This window comes from Strongyloides ratti (genome assembly GCF_001040885.1).
Source record: "Strongyloides ratti genome assembly S_ratti_ED321, chromosome : 2".
NCBI lineage: Eukaryota > Metazoa > Nematoda > Chromadorea > Rhabditida > Strongyloididae > Strongyloides > Strongyloides ratti.
In genome coordinates this window covers 5,643,360-5,668,869 of record NC_037308.1, presented here as the reverse complement: position 1 = coordinate 5,668,869, position 25,510 = coordinate 5,643,360, and the positions used below count along the sequence as shown (strand labels likewise).

The following is a 25,510-nucleotide window of genomic DNA, read 5'->3' as shown; positions in this document are numbered from 1 at the left end:
TATTTAGATAAGTTTATCATTCTAAAATTTCTTTATATTTTAATGATAATAATAAAAAAAAAAACAAAAAAGGTTAAAATACTTTTACCCACTATAAAAATGATTTTTAAAGAAAAAAAATTTGGATTATAATATTTATTGTATTATTATATGATAAACAAATTGATTATCAATATGATAATTATTAAGAAATGATGTCATATCATAGAAATAAAAGTTTTTTTTTTTATTATCTCAACAATTTATAATTTCAATATAATCATTTTCACGTATATTAATGTCGTTTAAAAATGAATAATGTAATGCGTCTTTAGGATTGTCGATACTTTTACCTTCGTAAGCTAGTAACTTTATATAAAAATATATATATATATATTTTTTTTTATTAACTTTTTAAATTATATTAGTTATAAATTTTAATATTCTACAAAATTAATCCTTTTTTTAAATATCTACAAAATTCAAACATTAAAAATTATAAATTAATTACTTTTGTTAGGAACATTAATAAATATAATGTATAAAAAAATTAAAGTGATTAAAATAATATAAATAATTTTTAAAAGTGTAAATTTTTAAAAACTATTTTTATCATTCAATGAATATAATTTTTTAGAATCTAAATATATTTGTCATACAAAATCTAATTTATTATTATATATATATATATTTTTTTTTTTGGTACAAATCTGATTATATTAAAAAAAAAACTTGATTACATTTCATGAAAGTATTTATTTTATAAATAGAATGATACAAATTTTATAAGTTTTTTTTTTTTAAACTTATATGTTATTAAACATTTTTTTTAGAAATATTTACCACTATAGATATAATCTAACACATTAGTATGAATGATTAACTAGAATTTATTTTTTTTATATAATTTGATTGAAGCAAATTTTAACTAGACTAAATATGTTTTATGAAACTTTACATTTTTTTTTTTATTAATAATATCATTCGAATGGCATTATTTTATAAAATCTAATATTAAAACTGGTGTTTATTTTTAGAAGTAATTAATTAAAATTAAAGTAAAATTAGTATAATTAATAAGCTTGTATGAAAATATTTAGTTTATTACAAAAAAAAAATACAATATTTGTTACCAAATACTCTCAATGATAGTTTTTTTTTTCTAATAATAAATGTTAAAAGTTTATACTTTATATGATAAAAGTTTTAGTACTAAAAATATATTAATATTTTAAATTGCTTAGAAATGTTAATATTAATTATGAACATTTTTAATATTGTATACATTTTGCAATGAATATTTAATAATTTATAGAGTGACAAAAATGTGATATGAGAGAAAAATATAATATTATTATAGGTATATATATGTAACAATAGTAATTACTTTAAAAAGTTTTACATAACAATATTATAATTTTTTAATAAAGTTAAATTTAATAAAATAGTAAGTACTATATTTAATTTAACTACATCTTCCTAAAGTTTCTAAAAATAAATTACAGTTAAAGTATTTTATATAATATAAAAAGAAAAAAATTAAATTCTTCAAATGGAAAAATAAAAAAATATATTTTTTTTTATTATTACACTCAACAATTGTAATGAAGAAAAAAAAAATGAAAACACCAATTTCTTAAAAAGGGTAAATATTTCATAATACTTTATATAATAAATAAAAATTTGTATTGTATATAATATTAAAACTCAATCAAAATAATATTAGTATTAATTAATCTACTATTTATTATAAATAACATATAATAATTATTCAACTTTTAAAATTAGTTAAGTGATATATAAAAATTATTAATGTTAGTGTATCGTTAATCATGAAAAAGGGAATAATGCATATTTAAAATAAATTGTTTTATAAAATATAAATAAAAACAGGAAAATGATAATTTAAAAAGTTTATCAAATAGTATATTTTTATACTTATATATATACTAAAACATACACTTAACAAATTTTTTTTTTTAAGAAATATTTTAAAATTCTTTAATAAAATAAATTAATAATATAATAGCTTCATTATAAATTTTATTATAATTATTCATCTTATATAGATATGTTAATTTAGTAGTCTTTTAAACTTTTAAATAAAAAAATATAAACTTAAAATTATAACTTACAAACATCCTATTTTTCTTTTTATACTATATCTATATTTAAACTAGTAAAAGAGAAAGTATTTTAAGAAATATAAAAGCATATACATAGACAAATTTTTATATTTTCTCGACTATTGATAAAATAATGGTTATTTAGATGTCTTTTCATCTTTATACATACATTTATACTAGTTAAATTTTATTTTAAAAGCATGTGCCATTATATATTGAAAATGTATATAAAAATAAAAAATCTGCCCTTTTGGTAATGCTTAACCAAGAATGTGTATTTTTTGCTTCTATGATTGCAGAAAAATTATGACGATATGGTAATATAACTATTAATTTATTAAATAAAAATTTATTAACAAAAAAAAAAGGATTTAAGTAAATATTTTAAAAGGTATACTTTTATATTCAATTTTTATATATATATTTTTATTCCAATATTAATGAAAAATAATAAAAGTAATTATGTATTTGTTTTGTTTTTTTTTTAAAGTATCATATTTTTATACAAAATTTAAAACTTAAAGGAAGTTAACAATAGCCGTTATGTCAATAAAAATTTAAAAAAAAAAAAGAAATATAAGTATAAATAATTTTTTTTTTTTTGGAAATATTTACAATTATATATATATAATACAAAGCAAAACTATATGTTATAAAGAAATTTATATTTTATTAAACTTCAACTAACAATAGTTTAAGCAAAAAAAAAATAATAAAAATATAATGGTATAGAATTGTGACACCTTAATTATTAATTCTTATCATGATCCTATAATAGTGGTTAAAGAAAAATAATATTACAACATTTTTTAACTCTTATGTACAAAATATAATCATTGTTGCCTTATAAATGATACTTTAATATTATAAAAAAAAAATGTTTATTTTCTTTAGAAATATTTTATTAAAATAAAAATTTATAGATAATAATAATTTATATATTTAAAATGGTTGTGTAAAATTTTATAACTCTATAATAATTATTTGATATAGTATAGTAATAATTTAAAAAAAAAAAATTCAACTAACATTAATTGCTTTAATATATTTTAAAAGTAGTTAATAATTCTAATAAAAATAATTTTACTATCATAAAAATAAATCGCTTTATTTTTATTATTAGCTATAATATGCAATTTAATCAATGTCTTAATTTAATAAAGTAATTATATTATTACAAAAATAAAAATTTATAAATTCTATTCAATATGTTATTTATAATAGGTAAGATTAAAAATTTTAACTATTATAAAATTAACAAATAAAAGCATCTATAATTAAAGTATAATAAATAATCATTATGTCTGGGTAAAAATAATAAAATAATAACTTATATTTTATTCATATTATTTTTATAATCTCAAAATTTAAAGCATACAATCTTACTACAAGTTACACTATGAAAACCAATTACTATTAATAAGTATTGTTTAATCTGTTTATATCTAAAATAAGTTATAACTTATAATATAAATGTAAAATGGCATCATAGATGAAATAATTTTATAATTAGTTCATTATAATAAATTACAAACAAGAATAAAATAAATAGAAAATTATTATTAAAATTATTATTTTTATTATAGGTAATGTAAAAAAAATTAATTTATTATAGTTCTAATAATTATATTTCACAAACTGTTTTTCTTTTTTTTAACGTAAAAATATATTTTTTTATTCAACTAATTATAATGATTTTATCCAGTAATACAAAAAAAAAAATTTAATTACGACAAAAATAATTAAATATAAAAAATAAAAAAAATTATTCTTTAACTTTTATAATTGCATTTCTGTTACTAAGATAAAAATTAAATAAATTCAATTTAAAAAAATATTTTATTAGAATTGAAATATTTTAAAATTAAAATCTATAGGTATTTAAATATAATAAATAAAAAAAAATTATTTCATTTTAAAATTTCTAAAAAAAAAAATAACATTTTATCAATACAAAATCAATAAACATAGCATGATAGGATAATATTTAATTAATTTTTTTAAAAATAAGTTATCTCAAGATTGTAATAATATTAGTAATTGTAAAATATAAACATTATTAAAAATTTATGATATAAATGATATATATGAAAAATACGACAATCCTAAAGATTAAAAGTTAAATGTCCTTGTCGGTTTAAATTTACATTTCCAATAAGGACTTATGAGTAGATGAATTTTAATCACAAAAAAAAAAAATTATTCCACCCAACTATGACCTTAAAAAAATTTACGTCAAGATTAAGATTATTTTAATTTTAATATGCTTTTGGAATTAATATATATTTTCTAAACTTTAATTAACCTAGTAATTACGTAATGTTCTGAAAAATATGTAAACTAGAATGAAAATAATACTTAAAATAACTTATATACACATATTTTAACATTACAAAAAGCTTTATTTATCGGAAAATATTATATAATGCTCTTATTATTAATATCCCATGTTATGTTCTTCATCAGGAATTCGAACATCATCGATCTTCAAAATCATACGAACAACTTGGGCTGCCAATGAAATTTGTTCTTTTTTCGATAACAAAGTTTCAATGACATTGAGAGATTTCATATCATTTGTTCCATTATATAAGGCATCAACACCTAATCTTGGATTTTTCTCAGTAATTTGTTGAGCACGTAATTGTGTAACTGTATCGATTGGAGAGAGACCAGAGTTAGCAGCCAAAGTCATTGGAATACTTTCAAGTGCCTCAGCAAAAGCCCTGTAAGCATATTGTTCCAGTCCACTAATTTTATCTGCTTCCTCTGAAACAGCAATAGCACATGCCAATTCAGCAGCACCACCTCCATAAACAACACGACTATCCTTGATGAGATTTCTAACAACACACATAGAATCATTGAGAGCTCTCTTGGCTTCCTCAATCATAATAGTATTTGCTCCTCTTAAAAGAATGGTACAAGCTCTAGTATCAGGGCATCCCTCAATAAATAACATGGATTCTTTCATTGTACCATAAGTTACTTCTTTAACAGTTTTAGCAAAACCTAGTTTGTCAGATGAAAGTTCACTAAATCTTGGAACAATTCTTCCTTTTGTAGCAATAGCAATAAGTTCGATTTCGGGTCCACCAACCCAACGAACAGCGTGGAGTTCATTAGCATAAAGAAGATGGGTTGCCTCATCATCGAAGCCCCATTGGCAAATAGCAAGCGTGGCACCAGAATTTTTAACATCTTTAATCATATTAAGGAAAACATCAACTTCATATTGACGAAGTTTTTTAAAATCATCAGTTGTTTCAATATCAAGCTTATGTTTAATTTTGGGCTTTGGTGGTTCAAATGGACATGTTAAGATAGCAATTTTGGCATCTTTAATTTCCTTTGGCATTTGAGGATGTGCCATTCCTTTTTCAAGAACGATTCCCTTAACTAAAGTACTATCTTCAAGTTTTCCACCGACTTTACCTTGAATCTTAATGAGATCAAAATTAACGTCACGTGAAGTCATATCAGCAACAGTCAAAACAGCATCCACAGACATTTCAGCAAAATGTCTATGTGATTTATTAACAATTTTGGACCCAAGAGAGGTCATAGCACTTTTGATAAGAGCTTCTCTATTTGTTATATCAAATTCTTCAGCAATTTTGTCCAAAGTTTCAAGAGCCTTTTTACAGGCAAGATCATAACCATCGGCAATTTTAAGTGGATGTATACCTTTGTCTAAAAGTTGTTCAGCTTGTTGGAGCATTGCACCAGCCATAACAACAACCCCTGTTGTTCCATCACCAATTTCAGCATCCTGAGCTTTTGACAATTCAACTAATAATTTAGCAATATGATGTTCAACATCCATCTTATCCATAATTGTAGCTCCATCATTTGTAATTGTAACATCACCATCAGGGCTAACAAGCATCTTGTCAAATCCTCTTGGTCCAAGAGATGATTTTACAATTCCAGCCACAGCACGAGCAGCTAAGATATGGGACTAAATTAAAAAATAGTTTTTTTTTTTATAAAAATTAAATTAATTCTTACCTTCAAAGCTTCAACACCTCTAAGCCTTTTTTGTTTTTCCTGTTCTCGCATAAGAATAAAGGGTTGCCCTGATTCATCGAAAATTAATTGCATTTGATTATCAACTCCTGTCATTGTTGCTAATATCTATAAAAAAAATAATATTATTTTAAAATTTAAATAAAAAGAGTAAAAATAGAACGACATTTGAAATTCATTTGGTATAAATCGATTTTGAGCTAATAGCTATTAATGCTATCGTGTCTAATATTGTTCTAGAATTAATTTATACTTCTAGAATAATTCAAAATACAATTAATTTTTAAAAAGATGATTAACAAAGGGAAAGAAAGGCAGAGAGGGCGGTGGTGGCGGGGTACCAAAGTTTAGTATAAAAGAAAAGAGTTGCAAGAGTTACTAAAAACTTTATACAATATAAAAAATGTTTTCTAAATTATATAATTTACGATTATTTATTAATTACATTTATTTACAATTTTTTGACTAATTTTTCTAACTTTTTCATACTTGAATCACTTAAACTTTCTGTAGCCATTCCTACAACTTGACCGATTGTTTGTGATAAATTGGTAGTAATTGATAAGTCATTTGTAGGTGATTCATTTGTTGTTGATAATTCAAGTTTTGAACGATATAGAGCTATAATAGGAGCTTGATCTGATCGTTTCATTGATCTCATGTCTAAAATTTTTTGTAATTCAGTATACTCTGATTCTGGTAACATTCTTATATAATCATCAACAAAATCTTCATTGTTTTTTAATGGTTGTATGACAACTTTAAGAACCATTTCTGCTTTTGTTAATGTTTTCGTTACTGTAGTTGTGTACATTGTTGGTGGTTTAGCTTGTACAATACTTCCTACAGATGGCATTGATAAAAGAAATGTTTTTAAGGAGTGTGTATCTAATAATAATTGTTCGGCTCCCGTTATAGAAATTGGTTTACATCTAAAAATTACCCCAAGATATTTGTTTACCATTTGTGTTACTAATTTTAAACAAAAATGAGCAAAGTATTTTCTAAGATCTGTAAAATAATCACGAAGAGTTGGTATTTTTTCTGTTAAATAATTTTTTAATGTTAAAATAAAAGGACTTTCATCTCCAACATTTTTTACTTTGGACCAGTCTTTTTTAATCATTTCATGTAAGATACTTTCACAAAATAATTCAATATCCGTTACTAAAATAAGCAATGCTTTATTGGATATTCCATAAAATAATTCAACTTCATTAGTAAAATCGATTGCTTCAATTCTTTGTTTTAATTTATCTTGTAATTGTAATGTTGTTTCAGCACACCAGTCAGCTGTAGCTAATAAACAACAAATAAAAAATTGTTGGTCATCATTTAATCTTTGAGAAGTATCATCTCTTACAAAATGAGGAAATAAACTTGCTGTTGCAGATAAACTATTCCATGAATTGTCTTTAGGTAAGAAAGCAACAATACAATCATTTGCATATTTTTGAAGACAATTTTTAAATATATCAACTAATTTCCATAGTAAAGCATTTGGATCAGCACATAATTTTGTGGAATCTGTTATTATTTTTTTTAACAATAAAAATACATCAGCACTTGAACTTAAAGAATGAGCTGTTGTACTGGTTTGTCTAATTGGTTTCTCAGATCCATTTCTTATTTTACTTGAACATTCATCTAAAAATTCAACAAGTTTTTTATTTTGTGCTGCAACATAAATATCAATAAAGTCATCAAATATTTTCCAAATAATTTTGTCAAAATTATAGTTATCTTTAGCTGGAAATCTTTTACATAACAAATTTTCAAAACTTTTTGTGTGATTTATACTATGCATAAGAAGTTTCCAATCTATTTCCATTCTTCTTCTTTGCATTAGGCGACCTAAAGAATTTCGAGTTCGATCACAAAATTCTTTGGTTAGTCGTCTTCCCATCTCCCATTGTGGTGGAAAAATTTTCATTTGTATTAATTTTTCAAAATCAGTCAATTTTCTAATAAACCATATATATCTTTCATTAATTTTGTCAAGCCAAGCAATTGATTCCGATTCAGCATAAAGTACACAATATTCTGAAAGTTGTAAATCAATAAACCATTTCCAAAAATTTTCTTCAACATGATTATTTAAAACAGCAGCTATTCTACACATGTCTGCCGTCGTCTGATTAAGAATACCTTTTTGAAAGACTATTTTTAAATCATTATTAAGTTGTTCAGATATGTCATTTTTTATTTGAACAACTTTATCTGACAAAATTTTTATTTGTTCAATATCTTGGTAATCATTAAATAATTCTAATACATTTAATACAGCTGGTAATTGGCTAACAATATCAGAATATTTTTTATCAGGTATCCATAATGATAATGAATTAACACCAGACAACAAAATTTGTAAATGATGTAAAGTTGTTATAGATGAGGTTAAATTTCTTTTTGCAACATCTAATTGTTTTATATCTCTAGTCATTTCATGAACACTTAACTCAGAATTTTGAGTTTTACTTCGTATAGAACGAATTTTTCTTTCTAACTCAATCATTGCTGATTGTATTTGCATCAATGCATCATTTCCATCCAATTCTATTTGTCCATGTGATTCAACAAGTTCCGCCAACTCATTATCAATATCATCTATTTCTTTTCCAACAGAAAAAATAATATTATCTAATTGTGATAAAGATTGTTCAGTAGGAAAAAGTTTATTTATATGATCTGTTAAATCTAAATCAGGCTTACAAAATTCAGATGTACACATTTCATTTATTAATAAATTAGCTGCCAAAGATACATTATGTGTTGAGGTATCAAAATCATTATCAAATGAAACTTCCTTTATTGATGGAGAATTCATTTTATGTTAAATAAATAATACTTTAATTTTAAGTCAATCTTAAATATAGATAACAAAAAAAAATTTTATTACTTTAATATATTAAAAAAAAAAAAAGAAAAACAAAACAAATTAAAGTATAAAAAATTAGATAGTACCTTTAAAAAAATATTGTTAAAGGAATTATTAAAATTATTTATTAAATATTTTATTATGAAAAAAAGAAAACTTACAACTAAAAGAGAAAGAGAGAGAGGATATATAATAAAATGACATTCTCTTTAGAAGAATGACGTGCAATGAGAAGGAATAAAATACCAAGTTCTCTTGAAACGAATACAGTATTAGGTAAACAACATTTTAAATTTATATATTTTTAATAATGAAAAATTTATAAGTACTTTATATTTTATTGTTTTTTTTATGTATAAAATTATTAAAAATATTTTTAAAAAATTAATTTTATTAAAATGGCAAATTTTTTAGGTTTTCGAGGATTACTGTTTAAAAATGGAAGACCAAGTTCAACAAAACGTAGGAGAGACCTCTGCCCAGATGGACATCAATGAGGCTGTCAAGAGAGCTTTGAAATCAGCATACTATGCCGATGGACTTTCTCGTGGATTACATGAGGCTGCTAAGACTTTAGATAAGTAAGTTTTTAATATTATATAATTAATATATATATTTATAGAGTTGCCGGACATTTCTGTGTTCTCGCTGAATCATGCGATGAGCCAATGTACGTCAAACTTGTTGAAGCTCTTTGCCACGAACATTCTATTCCATTGATCAAGGTTAACAACAAAGCCATACTTGGGGAATGGGTAGGTCAATGCAAGTATGATAAAGACGGAAAAGCAAGAAAAGTTGTTGGATGCAGTTGCGCTGTCGTCAAAGACTATGGACGTGATGAAGAAGCTGCTAAAGTTCTCCGTGATTACTTTGCCAGTCAAAAGAAAATGGCAAATTAATTGAATCAAGTAACTCTTTTGATTGTTTGATTTGTTATACTTGTTATAAAATTTTGTTTCATATATTTTTAAAGACTAATCTTTTTGTTTATCAATATCATTTTTTGTTTTTTTTAATGATATTTTATTAAATTTATTATTGACAATAATTAATACTTAATAGTCTTTTAATTTTTATTATAAATTAAGATAAGCATTTTTTAAACAAAAATTTTAATTGTCAAAAAATAATTTATTTATAAATGAAATATTATCACTATTTAAAATATTATATCAAATCAAGTTTTAGAAATTGTATATAAAAAAATTAGATTACTATTCTTGGTAATTTTCATTAAGTACTCAGAATTATTACATATTATAGTAGTGATTATTTTAAAATAAACTATTCGAAGGTCTTGTAAAAATATTAAAATATGTTTCATAAATATTTAAAAGTTTTATAATATCAATATACAAATACTATGAGTTTAACTATTAAATCGTATACTCATATATACATTATTATGTTTTATTTAATAATTATCATAATTCTATATATTATTTATTTATTTTCTTTAAAGAAATTATTAAATAACAATATTATACTAATTAATTTTATCTTAAACTCGATAAAAGTTGTTTCATTTTTCGATAAGAAAATATTAATATTTGTTAATAGTATTAATATTAGAATTGTAAAACTTTGGTGTTTTAGTTTAGAATTAATGTTAGATTTTATCTAAACTATTAAATAATTTTCTTATATATTTAAATCAAAATATTTATTTAGGATTTTGTATAGCAAACATAATATCGTTTATTGTTATAAAGTATTTTTTTTTTCTTACCAATATATCAAATTACTCAAAGTAATTAAAAAATTATATTCTTTGAATGTGATTTAAAAAACTTATAATAAAATTTATATGTAAAAAGTTTTTTAATATGTATTTTCAAGATATAATTTTAACTTCAAATATTATTTAACACGTAAAATAGGTTGGAAAGTTTATTACACGTGGCAAATGTATAGCATTTTTTCATTGTTGAATGAATAATTGCTTTTAATAATTTTGACTAATTTTTTTTTTCGAAATTATGGTTAATTAAATGATATGAAAATTTTTAATTTTCTTTTTTTTTCTAATATAACAAAATTTAAATAACTACTTACATTTTTAGGTTTTTTAAATCATCATTTTATGTAAATTTATTGATAAAATTAAAATAAAGTTTTATATGAATATATATATATTAGCAGATTAAAAATTATATTATTTATTAAATTAACATTTAAAAAGTTTTTATCAAGTAATATCTAGAAAATTAATAAAATGTTACCTCAGTATAAAAAAGAAAATGTTTATCAAGTAATGTTTATTGGCATTAATATGACATATTGGCCTAGTTATTTACAATTTATTGTACTATGTGGAGGTGTAATGTTTTTTTATCTAATTTATGCTTATGTTCAAGAATATATGTTTAAAGTTGATGGTATGAAAAATCTTGGTTGGTACATTACACTTATACAATTTTATTTTTATTCAATGTTTTCATGGATTGAAAGAAAATTAAAAAAAGAGAAAGGAATGAAAATTCCAAGAAAAAAATATTTTGAAATTGCTTTTTATACTGTTACAACAATTGGATTAAGCAATGCCGCAACAGGATATTTAAATTATCCAACACTTGTTATATTTAAATGTTGTAAACTTATTCCCGTATTAATTGGTGGTATTTTAATTCAAAAAAAAAGATATGGATGTTTAGATGTTTTGGCAGCTTTTTTAATGTCATTAGGATTAATAGTATTTTTTTTAGGTGATACAAAAGTTTCACCAAATTTTGATCCAACAGGTTATATAATGATTTGTGGAGCATTAATTGCAGATGCAATTATTGGAAATGTTCAAGAAAGAGAAATGAAAATTCATGGTTCAAGTAATTCAGAAGTTGTCTTTTACTCATATACATTTGGTTTTTTTTATATATTATTATATCAAATTTTTACAATGGAAATTTATACTTCTTTTATTTTTTTATTAGATCATCCAAGTCAATATATATTAATAGTAATCTTTTCAACAGTAGGGTATTTAGGAATTAATGTTGTTTTAACTTTAGTTAGAACATCTGGTGCATTAATGGCTGTTACGGTGACAACGTTACGTAAAGCAGTAACAATAGTCATATCATTTTTATTTTTTACCAAACCATTTACAATATATTATATTTATGGTGGATTAATAGTGTTATTTGCAATTTATCTTAATTTATACTCAAAAAATAAAAATAAATGGGATCCAATAATAAGACGTTACATGTCATCATTTATAGAAATCAAAAATATTTATTTAAAAAATAAATTTGGTAGAAATTTACCAAATGCTTTAAATGTTTAATTGTTATACATAAATATATATATATTTATATATATATATAATTATTATCGTAAATTTATTATTCTTTTTGTTATATTATTCTTAGAAATAAAAATTATGTTTACAAAGATTGTTAATGAAAAAGTTATTAATGAGTTTTTTTTTTTACTTTATTTGTTCCGTTTTATTTAAATTAAAAATATATTGTCATTTCTTTAGTCAAAATTTAATTAACTTTTTTTTTTCATTTTCAATAGATTTAATCAGTAACTAAAGTAAATCTTGATAATTTTTACAACTATTGTATGATAATATATAAATATAATATGAGGGATGTCGGCAAATTGGAAAATTTACAAAAAAAAGAAAAAAATTTTTTTAATTTCTGTTACAGTTACCTTGATTAAATTTTAAAAATTTATCATTAACATTATAGTATTAATCTATTATGTTAAAATTTTAATTATTTAAAATCATATAACTTAAGTTAAAATTTATAAAAAAAAAAAAATCTAACACATATGAATGGTTGTGTATGTCAGGTAAAATGAAATACAAAGTTTAATCGTACAAGTAGTTTTTAATTCTAATTGATCATTACTATTGTTTAGCAAACTTTGCACTCAAAAATATGAGATGATTATTTTTTAATAAAAAAAAATGTCAAGTGAATGATTCTTATTTAAAAAATATAAAAAAAAGTTTCTAAAATTTTTTTTAAATAAAAAACTAGTAAACATACATTTATTTAGGATAAAATGTGGTAAAAAAAATATGCGGAAAATGTTTTATTTTTAAAAACTTTGTTATACCAAGGTTCTATAAAATATTTTTGACACATCCTCACTAGATACCCTTGTACTATTTTTTTATAATATTATATATTGTAAATTCAAAGTCATGATTGATGAAAGAAAAAGAACATAAAAATTAAAATTAAAAACTATTTAAGTTGGTATCTTAGTATAATGGAATCATAAAACAAAAATATTTTATAATATTTCCCTTCAGTTACTTATTATAATATTTGTCATCATATAATATAATGACCAAAATAATATTTTTAATAATTTTATTTTTTATAAATATTGTGGATGTAATTTATAGTAATTCAAATATTAAAAATGATAGTAATTTTGATACTACATTACTAGAGGCAATGAATATTGCTACAGCTTCTGATAGACCATTAAGTATAGAAGATATAATTATGGCTAAAGCTAAAGAAAATGAAAAATTAAGGCCTTTGAATGAAACTATAGATGTAGATAATGAAAACAATGATGAAATAAATAAAACTATTAAAGAAAATGAAAATTCTACAAATATTAATAATAACAATGAGTTAATTGTTACAAAGGTAAGCCCAGATGGAAGTATTCTTTTTTCTTATACCAATTCTGATCAAAATTTACAAAAATCAAACAATTCTCAAATTAATTTTGTAAATGATAAGATAAACTCATTGGAATTTGATACAAAAAATTTATTTGACTTGAATAATCAAACAACAAATTCTAAAATGCTAGAAAATTATAAACAAACTCAATTAAAGGTTGTAGATTTTGATGATAATTTAAAACAAAAGTTCAATATTGAAAAAAATAAAGAAAAAATTGTTTTTGATTTCTATAGAATAGTGGGAACTTTTAAAAATACATCAAAAAGTAATTTTAACGAATTAAAATTTATTGAAGAAAAAGTTGAAACATCAACTTTAATATCATTAAAAATGAATGAGGCAAATCACTCAAATAAGTCAAATTTTAAGAATAAGGAACCAAATATAACAAAAATTTCTGATTTTAAACGAGATATAAATTTACATAATTCAATTTTATCCCAAGGGAATTTTGGAGTAACTGTTAGATATTTTAGCTATCAAAATTATGCAGTACTATTACCACTGATAATGTTTTTTTTATGAAATATTAAACAGCATTTTATCTAATTAGTAAAGTTTTTTTTTTTAATAAAAATACAATATACTTTTTTTTTCAAATATACTATAATTGAATAAAAAAAAATTATATAAGTTTAAAGACCAATTACTTTTTTATAAATTTATTTAATAATTTGGTAATATAATTGTTTACATCAATTTTTTTTCAAAATATAAATCTTGGAAAATAATTTAAACAGTAAAACGTTATCTACACTTCTAATAGTTTTATAATCTTTTATCAATGAAATTTTAAAATGGTAAATAAAATATAAAAAAATTTGTCATACTTTTTCTTCTTATCTTTTTTTTTAATTTTTTTTCCAATATTTGTATATAAACTATTTATCAATTTTCCACATTATTATATTGTCATTCATTCTATTTACCTATCTTTTTGATAATTTTTAAATATAACAAAAAAGATACTAAAACAAGTTATTACAATTTTTAAAACTTCATATTGCTAGAATAATGTTTTACTCATTAAAATAAAATATGTTAAAATTTATAAAAAAAATAACTTTAAAAGTAGTTTTTCCTTTTTTTAAACTATAGCACCAAAAATTATTAATATTAAAATTAAATTGGCAATACTCAAATTTTCAAAAGATAATTTAAGTGTATGATGAAAAAAGTTATATATATAAAATTAAAAAAAAGAACTTTAGTTTATAAAAAATAGTTTATATAAGATTGATTATGCATACAGATATATTTAAAACTTTATAAATAACTTTAACAATAAAAATGTTTAAACTTGTTTATTTAATAATTTGAGGAGGAAAATTTAATATTATAAACATTATAATATGTTGTGTATTAGCATGTCAATAAACAGATCTTTTCAATTTACCATTTAGGAAGTTAAAATAAAGAAATTTTTATATTAACAAAACTTACTTATCATGCTTGAATAGTTTAAATCATTTTAAAGCCAATTTCTTTGAGAATATACTGCTTCTTCATAATCGTTTTAAAATTATTACTGTAACAAGATTTAATTCTATATGTTATGATAAGTAAATTACAAAACATAATAACTTTTATTAGAAAATATATTAACACATATATACAGTAATCATGTATGGTAAATCATTATATTTTTAAATCATTATAAATATAAAAATTAATATTAATAAAAAAATCTTTATATAATTAATTTTTTCATATATAAATTTAAAAAAAAATTTAAATAAATCAAAAAAAAAAAAATGATCTAAACATTTTAAAAATAAACTTTTTTTTCTTCTTAAAACATTTATTTTGTCATTGTTTTTTTATACAAAAATTTTATACCTACTTTGCTCTAAAAATATCATTATTGATAATTTTAAAAATGATAGCTAATCACTTGCAACCAAGTACAAATCAACCAACTTTAAACATTCCACAACAAATTCCAGTATTTATACCTCAACCACAAGGTAAAAATTCAAACAAAAAAAATTTTTTTTTTAATTTGACATTATAGCACAAAACTTTATTATAAATAATAAAAATTTAAATGAGGCAAATGGTGCTTCAACAGGAGTAGGGGGACAACAACTTTCAATACCTAAGTGGGCCAGGAAATTTAGATGCCCTTGTTGTAAAACTGGAACTATGTATAGAAAAACTAGATTTTGGGTCATACTTATTTTAGTTTTTATAAATATTGTAGCCTTTCCATTTGGTCTACTTTTTATGTGTATCTTATTTTCTGACAGAATCTTTTATAGAAAATGTTATGATTGTAATCAATACATTACTGTAAACTTTTAATTTATTTATATTAACAAATCATTTAAAATTACTATATTCTCTTTAATTATTACAAATATACTTTTGATTTTATTTCATTATTGTTTAATTGAAACCAAACAAATGATATAGTATAATAAAATATCCTATATCATACGTTATTTCAATCTTCTAAATATATTTAATACTTGTAAGAAAAAACTTGACAAATTTTTTATTAAAACAACTAAAAAAAAATTATAAAATAAATTTTCTTTTCTATATTAATATTTTTTAAATAGTAATACTAGGGTACAAAGATAACTGATAAAGTTAAATTAGGAATAAATGTATACATTTCTAATATTACCAGCTACAATTTCTTTTCAAATAAGTCATCAATATCAGTTTTAACATTAACACAAATAAATAAATTTCTATCTCCTCTTACTACGACTTTCTGTTTACTATATTCACAAGACAGTTGGTGAAGGGATATCTATAGGGTAATATTATGACTGTGACAAACAAAAAGATTATCATTTCATTGTCTTTTCAAATCGTCTAATTATCATTTTCAGAAGGTATGTTTATTTCTAGATATATGACAAATTTATAATATTTTTTTAAAAAAATGTTCTGTTGGATGAATGATCATGTCCCTTTTATCACCACTGTCAAACTCTATCTCTTTTTATCGACTGAACATATAATTCTATGCGCTCTTATACAATGATAATATTTTAAAACATTTACTATAATTTTTTTTTTCTCTTGTAGATATATAATTATGGCTAATAGAAACGCCGGAAGAACAAGTGGTACTACTGGACCAACAAAAAATTGTCAATTTAAATTAGTTTTACTAGGTGAATCAGCAGTAGGTGTGTTTATTTTTTGTTTATTTTGTAAAAAAAATATATATATAAATAACTTTACATTTAATTAATAAATAAATTTAAGGGAAAAGTTCATTGGTTTTAAGATTTGTTAAAGGACAGTTTCATGAATATCAGGAATCAACAATTGGTGCGGCATTTTTAACGCAAACTATAAGTCTTGATGATACAACAGTTAAATTTGAAATATGGGATACAGCAGGACAGGAAAGGTATCATTCACTTGCACCAATGTATTATAGAGGAGCTCAGGCTGCAATTGTTGTTTATGATATAACTAGTCCAGAGTCATTCACAAAAGCTAAAAATTGGGTTAAAGAACTTCAAAGACAAGCTGCTCCAGAGATTGTAATTGCATTAGCTGGAAATAAAGCAGATTTGGTTGGGAAACGCCTTGTTGATTATGATGAAGCTTTAGCTTATGCTTGTGAATATGGCCTTTTGTTTCTAGAAACATCCGCCAAAACGGCTCAAAATGTTAATGATATCTTTTTAGCGATTGCTAAAAAGTTACCCAAAAATGAAGGTGGTGGTGGTCCATCAGGTAGAGGAACAGGAGGAATTAATGTTGCTGATGATGCTCCTCAACAAAAAACAAATTCATGTTGTAATAAATAAAATTATATTTTGGTGAAATAGGTTCATGTTATATATAAAAAAAACAACATTTTATTATAACTTACCACGGAATATCACGAGCTTATTTCTTCAATAAAAATCGCTTCATATTTACAAGATCATTTCACATAGTGAATTATAATTATTTAACTGAATAAAATAATCAAATGACATATATTTCATAACTTTCCCTATAAATTTGAACGAATAAAATTAATTTTATCATAAGATAATAATTTTTTTTTATTTCTTTCATCTTAAATTTATAAAATATAAGGGGAAATTTTTATACATATTAAATATATTATTTATTAACAAAAATATGATAAAACTTTTTTTTAATAAAAAAGAAATTCATTTTTTTAGTAACTTTTTATTATTGGGTGGTAAATTTTTGTAAAATATTAATACCAAAGATTTTTATTTAATAAAAGTTTTTTTTATGTAAACAATTTTTTTTTTAAATTATAATTATAATATTTATTATACAACTAAAATTATATACAATTTTAACAAGTAATTATATCACCAAGATTATTTAAAAAAAGCTAATACTTTTAACAACTATTATTATCAACATTGTAGTTAAAAAGTAAGACAATTTTTGTGAAGAACTTGATTCTAATGGTAACTCTAGGATAGTAGGTAAATTTTTTAATTCAACATCAGAGATATCTTTTGATGTCCTAAAAATTGTTTCAATTTGATTTCCTAATCCTTGACTTGTTACTGTTTGCATTCTTAATAAATAATCAGTATTTGGTGATAAATCTTTAAAAATAACATTTCTTTGATTGGGTGGTAGTATTGTTAAATTACTTGGTGAATTTCTAGAACTTAAATTTATTCTATAACCAACTAATGTTTCTGTTGGTTGTTTCATTGTTTGTTGACTCCAGGAACATGATACTGATGTTGGTGATAATTGTAGGCAAATTATTCCACTTCTTTGGTATGATTGACATATCTCTTCATTCATTCCTTGTGTTTCAATACATGAATATGTATAAAAAATATTTGTAAATAAATGTATTCCAGTATCATGTTCTTTAACTTCAATTTCATATTCACAATCAAATTGTAAATCTCCAAATGTAAAAATACATTCATTTGTTGTTCCTGTAATTATATCACTTTTACATGATTTACTATAAATTTTTATACTAAAATTTCTTTTTGTTGGTGAACACATTTTATGATTTTCCCATGATATAGAAGAATGTAGCGATCCAGAATTAAAGTATGGTGATGCAATAGCTGCTTTAAAATTAATCTGTTTATGATTAATTGTTTTATGATAAGGATCATATGTAATAACATCATTATTTTGAATTTCTTTCATATTATCATTTTTTATTGATGATTCACTTTTAGTTGTTATAACAATAAATGATGGATCTCCTTTTAATATACCATTACTACTTTCAGAGGTTGAATAAATTTCAACAATATAATTTTTATTACTTTTTAAACCTTCAATATTAACTTTTGTTGAGTAACTTGGTAATATTAAAACTTTTTTATTTATTTCATTAAAATTTTCATCATCATCATCTAATATTTGTACACCAATTGATCTTTTATTTTGAATATTTATATATTTTGAATTCAATATATCAGCAGTATTTTTATCACTTTCCCAATAAAATAAATGATATTCTTTTATTGGTAAATCAGAATATGGTGGTAACCATTGTATTTTATAACTCCATTCATCTAAATAATTGTTATATTCTAAAACTTGAGCTGTTATATTTAATGGTTCATTGGGAGCTTTTGCTTCTTTTGATAATTTAAATATATTTGATGTATTACTAAAACCAGCTGTACCAAATTCATTTACTGCAGCAATCCTAAAAACATAATATCTTCCTGGTAAAAGAACATGTTTAATAATAGCATAATTTTTTGTTTTCATTGTAATTGTCTGCCACGGAACCATCTTCTCAATATCATTTTGTATACCCCATCGCCATTGTATAACATATATATTAGCATTAGAATTAACATGACTTGGTGTTAATTTTTTCATAACCCATCTTATAATAGCACTACGTTTTCTTTTTCTTTCTTGAATAGAAATACTTTCAGGTATAGGTAATAAACGTGAATCTTTAATTTTAGGTTTTTTACAAACTCTACTACATCCTATTGTACAACATTTTTGTATATCTGGGCAATCACCATCACTAAAACATGCTGCTGAACATTCATTTACAATTAAATGTTTAATTTTTTTATCATTATTACATGTACCACTTTTTGTTAATGTTGAATTGAATAAAAATTGACAACTTTCATAACATTCCCCTTTTTCTCCAACATCATGACACATCTTTAATACACAATTATTTTCATCATCAAATGTCTCTTTACATGGTAAGATACACTACAAAAATAAATTATTATCATTATTATTTATTATATTTTGATTTAATATAATTATATTAATTTTATTTATTATTAAAATTATTTAATAATTTTAAAAATTAAATACCATTTTTCAAGAGAAGTATAAAATAAATTAATTATTTTTTGATATAAGATATTACTATTAATTGAATGATAATTTTTATAACAAATTTTTAAAATTCTTTATTCTTAAGTTTTATCATTTAAATCACAAATTTCATAGTTTAATTTATCACACTAATAAATTATATTTATAAGAAAAAGAAATAGTCCACTTTTATGAAGGATGATTTAAATTTACATTGTGTCAACCGGAAAAGAACGATTATTAACAAGACAATGTTAAATTAATTTTTCATGAAATCATCATTAAGTGTGAAATTTAATTAATGATATTGTGCTTTTAATTACCAATCAAATCTTTGAATATTTTAATTTTAGAAAAAAAAAATTTTAAATTAAAAATATAAATAATATTATATGATATAATCTTAAATAATATTTTTTTTATCATTCGATTCCAGACTGACTGACTAGTATTTTTAAAAAAAAAAAAACAAAAACTTACACTATTGCACTTAAAATCTTCTTTACATTCATTTCCTATGTCATGTTTTAATTTTTTCCTCATTGAATTGTCATTCTGAAAAGAAATAATAAATAATATTATATATTCTAAAATTGTAAAGATTTTAGTTATAACATTATGATGCAACAATTTCTTTACTTTTTTTTTCATAACCTTTATTATTACTCAACAAAAAGTGTATCTTATTGTGCAATTAGAATTTGAAATAATAAATAAAAAGTTTTTCCCCCAGTACATTGTTATTAATGTGAATTGAAAAAGTATGAATAATAACCAATCTTTGAATTATAATTATTTATATTAAATAGTATATAAATCATGATTCTTAAGATTTTGTTAAGTAGTGTCTCTTTATCAAGTATATATCAAGTGGAAACATATTGTTTTAAAACTTTTTATTACGAATATATATATATATATATATATATATATATTTGTTAATGCCAACTTTTTAAAGTATAAATAAAAATGTAATTGTAATTATTTTTAATATATATATATAAATTCTAATGATAATAGAAAAATTTACCTTCTACTATACTTTAATATTTTTAATTGTTATTTAAAAATGTATAATAAAAATACAAACCAAATAATGGCATTTAAATATTTTTATTTTATATAAATTCTTCTTTTCTTTTAAATTATATTTAAATTTTTTTTTAAATTAAAAATTATAAAAGTAAATACTAATAAAGTTAAATATCGTTTAAAAAAGATTCTCATTAAACATAAATTTATATACAATTAAAATACATTAAGAAAATTATGCAACAAACTAAAAATAATTATTTGAATTGCAGGTGTTTGTTTAATAAAATGTATTATTATAAAGTTAAATTAATAAAAATAGTAAAGGGAAGTAAATATTAGAAGATATTATTATTTAACAGTTAATAAAACATTTCATTTCTTTGTTTTTTTTAAACATATAATTAAATAAAATTAATAAATTTAAATTATACTTAAGTAAAGAATTATAATTTATATTAATAAATAGACATTACTTTTTATCAAAGGTATATCATTTGTTGACCTTATAATACATATAAAAAAAAAATACTATTCTTTAAATTATTAACAATTAATCATATCTTAATCTTTCTTAGTTGTTAACTCTCCCGAAAAGTATATTTAAACCTCATTCTTAATTGTGACAAAATTTTGAAGATTATAAATGATTGTCGGGATATAAATATAATTAATAAAAGGTCAATAGATGGCAATTTATTTGTTTTATGACGGTATGAGGTAAAGCTTATGTCGGCATTCCTACAAATATGCCATCATTCAACATCTATATTAAAAACACTATTGTTAAAGATATTATTTGGTAAAAAATTTCACGAACTCCTGCTGACATCATGAAGATTGACTAATTATAGAAGACATAATTGATATTATAAGAAGAAGAAATAAAAAAGTTAAAAATTCATTTTAAATTTATTTTCTTTATTGTTAGATGGTAAATATATAAAAGAAAAAGAATACTATATCATGTTAATTAGATAAAATTAACCTTAAAAAGAAACATATGGATAGACTTCTGTCAAATTATACCAAAGATAGATTATCTAAAAAGTGTCATGTTCAAGTGTTTTTTTTTTAAAAAAAAAGAGACATATTGAAATATTATAAACTGTTTGAGGAATATGATAAGTTTTCTATTAACTTAAGTATTCCATATGTTTTTATTATGATGGAAAAAAAAAATTACTACTAGTTATATTTACATAATTTATAATATATCAAAGAATTAGAGCAAGTCACATTGATTTAAATAAAATATGACAGATTCAGTAACCTTAAATATCATTTATTTCTATTTATTTTTAAAATTAAAATAAATCCAATGACAATAATTTTAACAGATTTAATCATAATACTATATAATCCCTAAAGACTCATCACTACTACCTCAAAATCTCAAGTGTTTAAAATTATATAATATTATACATATATAATATATATATTTTAGTAGATAAAAATTTTATATAAAATACTTTTTAAAATATTAAAGATATTAATTTCCATAATCATAACACCTGTATAATAAAATCCACTCTTTATATATAAGGACTTTTTATATTAAAAATATATAATATTAAAGATTATAATACTTGAGACAAATTATAGCATCTAAAATATCCTCATATAATATATTAAAAGATAAAAGAGAATTAATGAAATTAAAATGATTTCAAAGAAAAAAATACTAATTACCATAATCTATCTTAAACTTACGTAACCCTTTAAAATATAAGTGTTAGCGGAAAAATAAAAAAAGAAAAGAATTACATCATATAAATGATACCTTATTTTAGTTACATATATATATTATGAATGATTGATAATAAAAAAAATCTTTATAAAAACTTACATTATATCTTAATTCAAAATTTCTGTAACATCTTGATTGACATTTTGCTGATATCAAATCTCCTGAATCTAATTGAATAGAATAAACTAATGAAAGTATAGAAAATATAGAAAATATAATTTTCATTATATTTTTAAAAAAAAAATTATATTTATAAATATATATAGATATATAATGTAGATACAATATCTTAATTAATATTTTATAAATTTTTTCTTACAATCTATAATAAAGAAGAAAAAAAAATATTAATTTTAAATAAATATATACTAATTTAAATCTTTTTTAGGTATAATAAAGTTTTACAGTTTAATGAATATATACTAATAAAATAACAAATGTTCTATCATCAAACAACCACTGTGGTTTATAATAATAATTAAATTAAAATATGTGTTGGTTTAAAATAAATATTACAACAAAGTTGTTATTTTATTGTAAAGTTATTAATGATAAGAAAACAATTTTAATATATCATTAATCTTTGAGAAAGAATAATAGATAAAATATAATTTCTACAATCATATAAACATAAAGCAACATTAAAATAAAAATCTTTTTGGAGGAGAAGGAGGAGTTTTCAAAGTCTTTCTTTATGAAAATAAAAATGGTCAATGTATATATAGTTAATATATATCTAAATTTATATAGAGAATATATTATATATTTTATGAGTAAAAAAATTTTTACATTCTTAGGAAAAATTTTTATTTTAATATAAACTATAAATATTTAATGAGATATAATAATAATATAAAAAGTGTAATATTATACTTTTAAATATATTAACAAAAAAAAAAAAGAAAACCTTAATTTTACAATAAAAAGAATAATTTATAACTTATTAATAAATTTTTTAGGATATTATTATCTAAATGTTGTAAAGTTTCATAATTTAAAAATATAATAAAACAATCACCTGTAATACATGTTATCTTCTTTTGATTTTATCTATATTATAATTCTATTTACAACTATAATAATCATAATTAAATGCCCTTAACAAAACATTGTAAGCTGTTTACACATAATAAAGTATTAAAGAAAAGTAAATAAATTTATTAATAGAGATTGTTATTATTTTAATTATTCACATTCATTCTTCGATGATCCCATGAAAATGAATGAATGAAAATATTATTGTATAACAATAGATTTCAGTTATAAATTAGTTTGCAAGGTTAATAAGTGTTTCAACAATTAATCAAAACAATTGACTGTATTTACTTAGGAAGTGTTAAATGAATGAAGTAATATTGTTTTTTTATTTTATTTGAAGGACTTTTTAATGTACTTGTTATTGGGAAGTTTTATTAAGAATGTGATAATTAATTTTATATAAATTATTATATCTTAGATTAACCCTTGAAAATGATAAATTATAGAGTAATGAAAAATGAAGTAGAAAAGATACATTTAATGTAATACATCATTATAAATTACTTTTTTTTTTTAATTATCCATACTTACTAGTATTATTAAAAAAAAAATAATAACTTTATTAGAAATTTTTTAATATATAATAATAAAAAAAATAAAAAAGAAGTACGAAAATTTTAGGAAATATAATAAAAATTAATAATAAAATATAGATAAAATTAAAAGAATAGATAAAAGAAATTGTCCACATATGTTTAGATATTTCTAATATTATATATGTAAACTATCCATATAATGAAATTTCTTTTTTTTTTATTGTTTTTAAAATAAAAATGTCATTGTTTGATGGGAGATTTTATAGTATATATTTATATTTATATTGACAATAAAGATTAAAGAATATAATGTTGTGTTGAAAGATTAGGAAGATTTTAATTTGTTACAAATAAGGATTTAGAATTATATATTTAGAAAGATAAGTTAAATGAATATGACCCGTAACATTTTTATAGATTGAAGAAAGGAGTAAAACAAATATATAGGTAATGGCATTAGACGTAAGAAGATTAAAGAAATTTTTTTATTTTATTTTCTTTATATTAATCAAAGACTTTTAATAATTTTATATTGTAATAAAGTTCACTCTCCTATCTAATACAACATTGCGGCAATTTTTTAAGTAAAAACTTTTAAAGTTTCCGGCTTTTTATTTTTTTATATAGTCAAAAAGTTGTATTTGTTTCTTTGAATATTTTTTTTTTTGGTATGACACTTCTCACGTAATTTATTTAAATCTCGTGCAGCTTCACAACATATATATATATAGGTAAAGTAAACTCTGGCAGTGGTTAATCAAAAGCGGTGGTTTTTTATTAAAAACAAAATTTTTTTTAAACTATAACAGTTACAACTGTGAGGAGAATAATTTAGGTAAAGTAAATAATATGTTTTTAGATTTGATACATATTACTAATAAAAAAATGTGTGAAGGATTAAAGAAATGTTCTTTCGGTTATCAATCAACTTTTTAACAGTATCCTTATTTTAAATTTATTATAATAAAGTTAAAATAAAATGATTAATAGACAATGAAATATATGTATCTAATATTAGAAAAAAAAAGGATTTTTTTTTAAAAATATTAAAAACACCCACCCTTCATAAAATATTTCAATTTGATTATTTTTAAAGTATTTAAAAAGTAAAATGCAAAATTTTATAGTTATTATCAATTTTAACATTTAACAAAAATGAGGATAAGAAGGTAGATGACAAATATTATATAAAA

The 25,510-nt window shown here is 20.8% G+C and overlaps 6 protein-coding genes across 6 annotated transcripts; 4 read left to right on the top strand and 2 right to left on the bottom strand.

The window, feature by feature from the left end:
- Nucleotides 1–4,542: 4,542 nt before the first annotated feature.
- SRAE_2000179300 (Vacuolar protein sorting-associated protein 53 homolog) lies at nucleotides 4,543–8,961 on the bottom strand (the record flags this gene model as incomplete). Its single annotated transcript, XM_024652786.1, has 3 exons — nucleotides 4,543–6,066; nucleotides 6,117–6,242; nucleotides 6,601–8,961. 3 exons carry the CDS (start codon nucleotides 8,959–8,961, stop codon nucleotides 4,543–4,545), a joined length of 4,011 nt encoding a protein of 1,336 aa, XP_024506328.1.
- A 278-nt stretch (nucleotides 8,962–9,239) lies between these two features.
- SRAE_2000179200 (40S ribosomal protein S12) lies at nucleotides 9,240–9,914 on the top strand (the record flags this gene model as incomplete). Its single annotated transcript, XM_024652785.1, has 4 exons — nucleotides 9,240–9,288; nucleotides 9,427–9,474; nucleotides 9,524–9,593; nucleotides 9,635–9,914. The coding sequence occupies 4 exons, from the start codon at nucleotides 9,240–9,242 to the stop codon at nucleotides 9,912–9,914; spliced, it is 447 nt and encodes a 148-aa protein (XP_024506327.1).
- Nucleotides 9,915–11,230: 1,316 nt separating this feature from the next.
- Nucleotides 11,231–12,301, top strand: SRAE_2000179100 (Adenosine 3'-phospho 5'-phosphosulfate transporter 2; the record flags this gene model as incomplete). Its single annotated transcript, XM_024652783.1, has 1 exon — nucleotides 11,231–12,301. The coding sequence occupies one exon, from the start codon at nucleotides 11,231–11,233 to the stop codon at nucleotides 12,299–12,301; it is 1,071 nt and encodes a 356-aa protein (XP_024506326.1).
- Nucleotides 12,302–13,439: 1,138 nt separating this feature from the next.
- On the top strand, nucleotides 13,440–14,207 carry SRAE_2000179000 (Hypothetical protein; the record flags this gene model as incomplete). The annotated part of the gene is made up of 1 exon (XM_024652782.1): nucleotides 13,440–14,207. The coding sequence occupies one exon, from the start codon at nucleotides 13,440–13,442 to the stop codon at nucleotides 14,205–14,207; it is 768 nt and encodes a 255-aa protein (XP_024506325.1).
- A 1,354-nt stretch (nucleotides 14,208–15,561) lies between these two features.
- Nucleotides 15,562–17,461, top strand: SRAE_2000178900 (Drab5; the record flags this gene model as incomplete). The annotated part of the gene is made up of 5 exons (XM_024652781.1): nucleotides 15,562–15,649; nucleotides 15,697–15,897; nucleotides 16,480–16,528; nucleotides 16,725–16,828; nucleotides 16,908–17,461. 5 exons carry the CDS (start codon nucleotides 15,562–15,564, stop codon nucleotides 17,459–17,461), a joined length of 996 nt encoding a protein of 331 aa, XP_024506324.1.
- A 538-nt stretch (nucleotides 17,462–17,999) lies between these two features.
- SRAE_2000178800 (Anosmin-1) lies at nucleotides 18,000–22,968 on the bottom strand (the record flags this gene model as incomplete). Its single annotated transcript, XM_024652780.1, has 3 exons — nucleotides 18,000–19,850; nucleotides 20,442–20,516; nucleotides 22,843–22,968. 3 exons carry the CDS (start codon nucleotides 22,966–22,968, stop codon nucleotides 18,000–18,002), a joined length of 2,052 nt encoding a protein of 683 aa, XP_024506323.1.
- Between the last annotated feature and the right edge of the window lie 2,542 nt (nucleotides 22,969–25,510).